Raw genomic sequence first — 9,431 nt, 5'->3', positions numbered from 1 at the left:
CCCAATTTCAGGAGCACTGGCTCATGAAAGCAAGTGCCTTTTAAGTGTCTATCGTAGTTTCTTAAGGTTCCAAACTGCGTACAAATACCCAGATTTTAAGAGTCGGTTTTCCCAAAGAGAAAAGAGCAGCAGTCGTGCAATAAACGCATCCCAGTTGAAGGAGTGATTTTTTTTTAAAAGCAGAATTTGAGCCAAAAAAAAAAAAGAGGAGCTCTCAAAAAGAGCATAATCCTCTCCCACTCAAAGAAAATAAAAAAGAGAGAGAGAAGTAAGGCTCTGTCCTCAGACCCCATGACAAGAAGCAAGAAACACACATTCAGCGAATTTGCTGGGCAGTTGGTGCCTGAAGGTTCTGCATGGGGTGTGGGGAGGGGGGACCCCAGGGAGCCCACTTACTTGCATTGCGGTCTCGGCCCTTCTATAGGTAGGGCTGGACGCCCCCACCAACCACGGTGCAGCCCTCGCTGGCATCTGTCAGGGGAGGGGGCAGTTAGTCAGGACCCGACCCCAGAGCCATCTGCCTCCCGACAGCCTCGTGGCCACCAGCCTCGAGCCGCCCAACCACGCTGTGCCCTTCCCCCTGAATCCCCAAGCGGTCTGGGGGACCCGGCTGCCCCCGCCACCACCCACCCCCTGAGACACTCGCCCGTCACATTTCCGCATTTTCTGCCCCCTTGACCTCCTTTTATAGGTCTGATCGGCTCAAGCCTCCATTAGGAGCAACAGAGGCGAGGCAAAGAAAGGGAGGGAGAAAACGGACTCTCGTTTTCTGTTCTGAAGATTTAAAAACCGGAGGCCCCAGGGAGGAAGCAGAAGGCTTTATCTCCTTGCAGCCGAAGGCAGAAAAGGAGATTGAGCTGAGACTCGGAACCGTCAGAAAGCGCCGAGACTGACGCTCAGGACGCCGGAGGGAAGCTACATTTGGCGTCGATTTGTATTTGCCAAACCGAAAACAGTCAGGACGACACCAACAAAAGGAATAATAAATCAAGTGAAAAATCAGTAATAAGGGGGTCAGTCCTGTCTCCGTCTCGAGGCAGGATCGTCTGGCCCCCACCCCGTTTCTGTCTTCACCAGCTCCCCCTTCATTTCTAACTTGGGAGTGCAAAGCCATCCGTTCCCCGTTCCCGGTTCAGGGACAGGGCTTTCCCGGCCAGACCTACAGGTGCCCGGTTCCCTTTCCCGGCTCCTAGGGGTGCTCGCCCGCCGGGACCCTCCGCCCCCTCCGCCCCCGGGGCCCCGCGAGCCGCCTACCTTTCTTCGGCTCGTAGCCGCCGCCCGGGGGCCGGTAGTGGGGCTCCGGGAGTGGGTGCGCGCCCGCCTTGCCCGCGTCGCTGGCAGCCTTTGGCGCGGCGTGCGGCGCGGCGTGCAGCGCTTCTGCGGGGGCCGCAGCCGCCGAGTTGTACCGAAGCAGCCCCTGGCCCTGCAGCGCCGCGTTCAAGTTCCCGTAGTTTGTGTAGCTGCCGTAGAAGGGCGAAGTGTAGTAGAGGTGACGGCCGAGCAGCGGCGACGCAGGGTAGGGCGAGCCGCCCGGCGGCGCCCCGCTCGAGGCAGGCGCGGCGGCCGCCGGCAGCCCGGGCGGCGCGCAGCCCGGGCCCAGGCTCGGCTGCTTGAGGTCCGACGTGGCGATCTCGGCCAGAGACCACAGCTTGGGCTTGCTGGCGGCCGGCGGCGCGCCTGGCGACGTCCGGCTGCCCAGCGGCGTCTTGCCGCCCCCGCCCCCGCGGGGCGCGGCCTCGGGCGGGGGGCTCAGCAGCGGCGGCGCCTCCACGCCGGTGAGCGGCGACGAGGTCACGGGCTTGGGCGGCGCCAGGTCCCGCTCGCCGTCCTCGTCGTCGTCGTCGTCGTCGTCGTCGTCCAGGTCGTCGTACTTCTTGCACTCCGAGCCCGACTCGCACAGGGGGTCCCCGGCGCGGCAGGGCAGCTTCTCTCCGTCTGACTCGGCAGAGCAGGAGTGGTCGGTGAGCGAGTCCACGTGCAGGCTGATCCCTGCAGAGGCGCGGGGTGGGGGGCACGGTCTGTGGCACCCCGGGCCCCGCTGCCCACCGCTCCCCGCCCCCGCCATCCCTCACCCCGACCCCACCCGAGCCGCGTGCTCCAGGCAGCCTGACCTCCCTGCTCGTACGGGGCCCCAGAGGCGCCAGGCAGCGGAGCCTGGAGTGCTGTGCGGGTGGGCGGCCTCCTCTCCGGCCTCAGCTCGGCGGCGCCCCGCCTGGGAAGAAGGAGGCGCCGCGCCCCTGCGCCGCCTCGGCCGCGCTCACCTTCGTCCTCCGCCGACGTCTCGGTGCCCTCGTGCGCCTTGTCCGCACTCTCCTCCTTGCCCCTCGCCGCGTCGCCCTCGTCCTCGTCCTCGTCCTCACTTTTGTTCCTGGGGGCCCACGTCATCTTGTTCTCCTTCTTGAGGCGCCGGCGCGCGTTGGCGAACCAGGTGGAGACCTGCGTGAGGGTCATCTTGGTGATGATGGCCAGCATGATCTTCTCGCCCTTGGTGGGGTAGGGGTTCTTGCGGTGCTCGTTGAGCCAGGCCTTGAGCGTGGCCGTGGCGTCCCGCGTGGCGTTCTTGCGGTAGGCCGGGTCGTTGAGCTGGTACGGGTAGGCCGCGCTGCCGTAAGGGTGGTAGCTGATGGCGCCCGTCATCCCGGTCGTGTGTGCGTCGTAGGGCGCGCCCTGCAACCGACAAGAGCCCGGTGAGCGGTCGTCCGAGGGCCCGACAGGCGTCAGCGCCCCGGCGACCCCTCCACCCGCCCGCGGCCGCCTTTCCCACGGTGCCTCCCCGCGCTGGGACTGCGCCTTCCTGCAGCAACAGATCCGGAGGACGCAAAGGGTCGTTTAACGCCAGCTGTAGGTCTCGGAAAGCGCTGCGGTTTTATTCCCAAACTTCCCAACGATTTCATTTTCCTAAAAATGGCACATCTGGCCCCGAATGCCCCTGAGCCGCCGGTACGTGCGTGCACAAACAGGCCCGCACACACGGGCCCGCAGGTAGCGTCTTGATATCTAAATTTCTCCTGGTGTGAAGAGTCGCCGCCTCCTCCTAGTCCCCTTCCCCTCCCTTTAATGGTTAAAAAAACACCCCAGAGCCCCCGCTCCGCTATTCACCACTCTAAAGCTCGGCAAATCCAATTTGCAACTCGAAGCCAGTCACCGTTTCGAATTCTTCAAATACGCGGCAATTAGCATTTTAATTCAGCCCTTAACGTTTAAATTCGAGACTTCTACAGCCAGCGCCGAGGCCCCGGCTACCCCGTCTCTGCTCTGGAATTCCGCCGAGGGCGGGAGGTGGCCACCAGCCCCCCCACCCCCACACCGCGTCCGGGCCTCCAGCGTCTAAAACACGCTTTGCCAGCCCCCGGGCCTGGCCGGGCCGCGGAGCCGGAGGAGCGCGGGCCGGCCCGGGGGCTCGCGACGCAGGGGCTGCTCTCGGCGCCCAGGGACCGAGGCGGCACTTAGCCGGCCGAACGCTGGCCGACATGTTTTTCTAAAGCACGGGCCTGTGGGGCAGATGGAGGCGAGGATCTGAGCGGCCCGGCCGGGCCCCGGAGCCGCGGCCGAGGCTCCGCTGATTTCCCCAGCCCCGTGATCACAAGCCCCGCGAGAAAGTGCCCAGCGCCTGGTGATCGCCCCGGAGGCCCAGCGGCGCCGACCCTTGCTGCCCGCGCCGGAAGAAGCGAGCCCCGGCCCGCTCAAGACTCCTCGCCCAGCTTCGGCGCCTGAAAGAGGGCCACCCAGGCCAGATCCCGTCCCGACCCCAGTGGGGTCGCACTTCTCGGGCTCGCGGGTAGATGACCTCGGCAGCCGAGGGGAAGGGCGCGCGGAGCTCCGCGCTCCGGCCGTCGCCGGCCGACCGCCCCGCCTCTCGTCCGCGCCGGCCGCGCCACGGCCCCAACTCCGCGACTTCGGAGCCGCCTCCCACACTACGTTCCCCGCGACCCTCGGCTCGCCGATCACAGACCAGGGTCTCTGCGCCCGGCATCTCGCGGCCCCGCCCGCCAGCCCGCGCTCGGTTACCATGTAGGACGGGAAGCCGGCGGCGGCGGCGGCGGCGTCGGCGGAGTACTGCAGCGGGCTGCCGAAGCCGGTGGCCGCTTGCGCGGTGAAGGCCGCGGAGCCGGGGTAGGGGCTGAACGCCGAGCCCGACGCCGACCGCGCCAGCTCCTCGCTGCGCGGCGCCGCCAGCGCCGACGCGCCGTACGCCGGACACGAATAGAGCGCCAGCGAGCCGGGCGCCTGGTACAGGTAGCCCTGCGGGTAGGACATGGTGGGCGCGGGGCGCGGGGGCCCGCGTCACGCCGAGCAGCGGGCAGGGCGCGCGGCGCCCTCCATCCACGCCCGGCCGGGGCGCGAGGCGGCGGCGGCGGCGGGCGCGGGGACCGCCAGCCGAGGCAGGCCGGCCCGCGCACTAGCCCGGGCGGCCCCGTGGGCCAGGGGATTGGCGGGGCGGCGGCGTTGGCGGCGGCGACAGCTCGGAGCCGGTGGGCGCAGCCGCGCGCCAGGCCGGCGGTCGGGGTTTGGGGGAGTCTGGAGTCGGGAGTGAGGAGTTGAGGAAGGAGCGCTCGAGTTTCCGAGGGACATTGGAACGCGGAGCTGTCCGTCACGGGCTCATCTGCATATTCGGGCGCCCGCCCCCTCCCCTGCTCCGCCCGCTCCGCCCGCTCCCGCCGCCTGGCCGCTGCCGGGGAGGGGCGGGGACGCCGGGGGAGGGGCGGGCGGAGGGGCGGCGGGCGCGCGAGGCAGGACGCGCAGGCTTTTGTGGCTCGGCCGCCTCTCGCGCAGCCCCAGCCCCCGGCCCGCAGCCCGGCCGCACCGGGCAGTGCGCGCTCCCCCTTCCCACTCGCGCGGACTCCCGGCGCCCGCCCCCGCGCCCCCCACCTCCCCGGCCGCCCCCCTCGCCCCCGCCCGCCGCTCTGCCCCCTCTCCCGGCCCCGCCCCCAGCTCGGCCCGCGAGGACCCGCGCAGAGGCCGCCCGCTGCCACTTGGGGTGGGGGGATGAGCGGCCCGGGCCCCCCTCACCGGCCGCGCACTGCCCGCCGCACCCTCGTGCCCGGGTCGGAGCTACGGGTGATGCGGCGGGGGTGAGGCGCCGTGGCCCGGGTCCTCCGGCGGGCGGCGTGAGCGGCTCTCACGCCCACCTCCCCCGGTCCGTTCTTGCTTGCCGCACGGGCTGAGCCTCCGCGCGGGACCTCGCGGCTGGCCGCCGGCCCCGCGCCGCCCGGCGTGCCCTGCGGGACCCGGATCCCGGGCGCTTCCGTCGCGAGCCGCCAGGAGGGCCCTGAGGTGAGCTGTCTGCCCGGGGGTCCGCAGTGGCCCGCGGGCCTGGGGGTCAGGACTCTGCTCTCGGATGCGGCGTAGCCCGCGCCTCCAGTGTTTCTCCAGGACGCCGCCGTCTCCCCCAAAGGGTTTTTTATTTTGTTTTAATAAGTTGACGCCTCTTTCGGATTTGTGTTGTAAAGCACTCGGGGGAAACGATCGTCACCGGACAGACCGCCTCTGGCAGGACGTGGAGCCTCGCTGTCACTCGGGAAGGGACGAGACAGTCACGGGCCGGGGGCGCGGGCGGCGCACGCGGCTGCCCAGGTAGCGCAGGTAACAGGGGACTCGGGGGCCGCCTCGCGGGGCCCAGCGGCGAGGCGCTCGGCAGGAGGCTCTGGGACCCAGTCCTACAGACACCCTTCTCCACGGGCCTCCTCCACCGTCCCCCACCGGGCCGTGGAGAAGGGTGTCTGGCGTTTGGTTTGGGAGAAGGGGTGCAGATGGGGCCACCGGTGGGCGCTCAGGAAGTGGGAGGGGGGCGGCGGGTGTGCGAGGCCCCGGCGTGGTGGTCAACACAACAGGTGCCTCTTCCTGCGGGGAGGGGTGGGGAACGCGGTAGGCCGGAGCTCCAGGCCTCAGCCTCTCCTCCCCCCCCAACCTCCCCCACCCCCTACCCACCTCCCCCACCCGCCTCCCCCTCCCCCACCCGCCTCCCCCTCCCCCACCCGCCTCCCCCTCCCCCTCCCCCTACCCACCTCCCCCACCCCCTACCCACCTCCCCCTCCCCACCTCCTCCTACCCATCTCCTCCTCAGTCCCTACCCACCTCCTACCCGCCCCTCTACCCCATACCCTACTCCTCTACCCGCCACCCCGCTACCCCACCGCCTACCCATCGCCCTGGCCCACTTCCCAGCCCGGTTGGCTGGGCAGATCGCGGAGGGACTAGGGTGATCCCATTCGGGTCTCGGTCTCCCGGGTACCCCGGGCGCCACTCGGCCTCTTGCGGGGCGCGGCTGCAGCGCGAGCACCGGGAGGCTCCAGCCTCGGGCAGGGCTTGACCTCTGACCGCCTGCGGAACCTTCGAGGCTGTGTTTGTTCCCCCAGATCCAAGGAGACCGGTTGTAAACTTCAGGATTGGACTTGAGCAGAGCCCACCCGCCTCCACCTGCAGGCGGTGGCCCCCCGGTAGGTGAGGTCCAGGCGCCTGACCCCAGCCGCCTCCCCACTAGCTCCCAAACCGCTGCGCCCTCGCCTGTCCCCCCAACACCGGCTCTCCTGAGTCACCACGCCGCCCACAAACCCCAGCCTGCACCCTCTACACTTGCCTAGCCGCCTCACCCCCAAACACATACTCCCCCACCCCTCACCCCCATCCCAACTTTCACCCCCACCCCACCCCACACACTCTGCGCTGCCGTGAGGGCCCAGCAGGTGAGTTTCAGCAATCCTTTGACCCCAAGCAGGATGCCCTAATTCAGTTCAGGGCAGTTATTTTAAATCAATTATTGTCGCGTTAAAAAGGAAAGGGAAGCGGGGAGAGTCAGAGGCCGCAGCAGCCCCGTGGAGCCTGCTTTTCCCAGGGTCCGCGGCATCTGTGGTCTTGCCGGGAGGGAATTCGGCCAGGAAGAGGCCGAAATGAGACAGACACACGACGGATGACCAACGTTCACGGCGCCAGACCAGGTTCCGGGCCTTCGGTTCCCTTCCAATTACATAGTTCAAGTGAAAAAAGGTGGAAAAAAAAAATCAGGTCTAATTTTTATCTCCGAGAAGGACTGGCCTGAGTATTTCCATTTCTAAAGACCAGTTCCTGCCGTTGTCTCATTAGCATTTGGGGCCGCCTCCTCCCCCCCCCCTCGATTCCCCCCACACACACCCCCACCCCCCACCCCCAGGGCTTGATCTCTGCCAGGGGCAGAAAAGAAAACAGCGAATTATTACAAAAACATCCCCAGTTTGGAGCAGGGAGCATAAGCTCCGATACACTCGATTTTGACATCAATTAAGTGTGTAACCAGACATGTGCACGTGGCCTTGGAGGGTCTCGCGTCGCCCAGGGTGCTTCTCCAGAAAGGGCTGCCGGCTCTCGCGCTTCCCGCAGCTCAGCGCAGCTGATCCGGAAGACAGTCTCTGCTCAGTGTCTTTTTTTTCCCCCCCAGCAATTATACTCCTCCACTGAAATCTAAATTTTCCATACTGCTGCCTGCTACTAATAAAAGCCGTCTACCTTGCACTATTAAACAGTCGAGTCGTACTACATGCCGTTTTTATTGGTGGTGACTGTAGCAAATTAAAATGCCTACGCAGAGACATTAACATTTACGCTCTGCATTGTTACCGGGATATATAAACTCCGTTTCTCTTTAAAGCACTTTGAATTCTTTTTTAATATATAAAATCACTTTTTCTTCTCTTAAAGTTGGCTCGGTCTTCTTTTCTAAAAACAATCGAAAGAACAGCCTGCAAGTGTGGAGGCGCGATGGCTGGGCGCGCGGCCGCCTGGGAGGGTGGCCTGGAATCGTGCCACTGCACCTCGGGTCACCGCGGGGAGCTCCCGGACCCCACGGCCGCCGCTTTCCTGGAGCAGGAGCTGGATGCTCCGCTCACGGGCGAGGAGCCCGTTCAGGCCTGTGGAGCGCCGGGGTCTGGACGGACACTGGGCCTCTGTCACTTTCGGTTGCCCTCCTCACTGGGATGGAAGAGAAAGGGCCGGCGCGCAGGCCAACCGGGTGCGTGCCCTGAAAGCGATGGATCCGAGCAGTTCGGTTTCGGGGTTTACGGTGGATTCCACCTCCCCCTTCCCCTCCCCCCACACTTTGCTCCAGGTGTGCATTCAAAAAAAAAAAAAAAAGGAGGGATCGGTTAACACCGTCACATTTCTGTTTCTTGTCCCCATAGTGGCCGATGCTTTTGGAACCAGTTGGCGTGGACACGCGTGTTTCCGGGAACCGCGGTTTCCTGGGGGCCGAGCTCTGGGAAACGGCGGCCTGAGGCTCGAGGTCCTCCTCGGAAAGCAGCGGCGGCGCAGACCAAGGCGCCCTCCACTCCTTGCCCGGGGCTCCCGGGAGGCGGGCAGGCCCAGCGGCGACGCGGCCCGAAGTCGTGCGCGTGGGCGGCGAGGGGGCGCTGTGGCCCGCGGATGCCGCCTTGTCCCCGCCGCGGTGGGCCTGGTGCCGTCCCCGTCCACCGAGGGCGCCCCGGCCGGACCTCCCCAACGTCGATTGCATTCGGGGCAAACGGACAGCAACACTGGAGCGTTTGAATAAAGCCTAGCCGAACCCGGCTTCTCTCTCTTCCCTCGTTTCGCCCTGTCTTGGGAGTTTGTAAGAACTGGGTGGGCAAAGAGGTACCATCTTGGAACGTGTAGATATGCCGGGGGGGGGGGGGGGGGGGGGGAGGGTCAATTAAGATTTTAAAAGACACATTGTACGTGGTTCCTCCTGGTGAAGTTCCGTGTCAAGTGGAAGTGGTTTCCATGTATAGGGCACCTGTCCCCTCTGAAGTCGCTCTTCCTGGGGGACTGCGAAGCGAGTGGCGTCAGAAACTGGCAAGAAGAGCCGGGAGCCCGGGTCTGCGTTTTCTTTTTTGGGAAACAGGAGCACTTCGCTGTAAACTGTGCAGAGTTTAAGTCAAATGAAACGAGAATGCCTTCCAAGCGGGGTCGAGCCCGCTCGCGGGTCTCTGGACACTCTGGCCTTTCGAGGCTCTGACAGGGTCTTCTGATGCGGCCACGTGTGTCTGCAAAACACCGCTGGAGGCGAGGCCCAGGGGGTCCCCGCCGCTCCAGTCAGGGAACCCGGAGCGCGGACGCGGCCCCTGGGTTTCCACCGGCACGAAGGACTGGGGCCCCGCGGGCAGTGCCGCGGGAGGGGTCCCTGAACCGGGGCTCCCTCTTCTGCACGTTCTGGGCTCAGCCCGCAACCCGGTTCTAGCACCACGGCCCAGGCCCTGAGATCGGAGGACGAGAAGTCTGCGGGCCGCTAACGTGTCCCTCCTGGTTTCGTTCAGCGGCCGCACACGTCCCATCCTCTCCGCGAACGCCCCTCCTCCGACCCGCTTCCTGAAGTTTATCCCGCGCCGCGGCCCAGGAATCAGCATCCTTCGCCTCTTCTCCGCGTCCCGTGCTCCCATCGCTCCGGCTCTTCCCTGCCCCCCGCGAACCCCGACCCGCAGCCCCTT

At 66.2% G+C, this 9,431-nt stretch overlaps 1 protein-coding gene across 1 annotated transcript; it reads right to left on the bottom strand.

Annotated features, from left to right (window-relative positions):
- Window positions 1-418: 418 nt before the first annotated feature.
- Window positions 419-4,257, bottom strand: IRX2 (iroquois homeobox 2). The gene is made up of 4 exons (XM_068990775.1): window positions 4,009-4,257; window positions 2,262-2,667; window positions 1,255-1,989; window positions 419-471 (listed from the first exon to the last, which is right to left on the bottom strand). Exons 1-4 carry the CDS (start codon window positions 4,255-4,257, stop codon window positions 419-421), a joined length of 1,443 nt encoding a protein of 480 aa, XP_068846876.1.
- Window positions 4,258-9,431: the final 5,174 nt, after the last annotated feature.

Source organism: Capricornis sumatraensis, chromosome 18, assembly GCF_032405125.1.
Source record: "Capricornis sumatraensis isolate serow.1 chromosome 18, serow.2, whole genome shotgun sequence".
Classification (NCBI taxonomy): Eukaryota; Metazoa; Chordata; class Mammalia; order Artiodactyla; family Bovidae; genus Capricornis; species Capricornis sumatraensis.
This window is presented reverse-complemented; position numbering and strand designations above follow the sequence as displayed.

Excerpts from the sequence above, each read along its gene's own strand:
- IRX2 (XM_068990775.1), bottom strand. The coding sequence starts at position 4,257 with ATGTCCTACCCGCAGGGCTACCTGTACCAGGCGCCCGGCTCGCTGGCG. Across the intron at positions 2,668-4,008 it reads CCGGCTTCCCGTCCTACATG|GGCGCGCCCTACGACGCACA; the intron begins GTAACCGAGCGC and ends TGTCGGTTGCAG. Across the intron at positions 472-1,254 it reads CGGCTACGAGCCGAAGAAAG|ATGCCAGCGAGGGCTGCACC; the intron begins GTAGGCGGCTCG and ends CTCCCCTGACAG.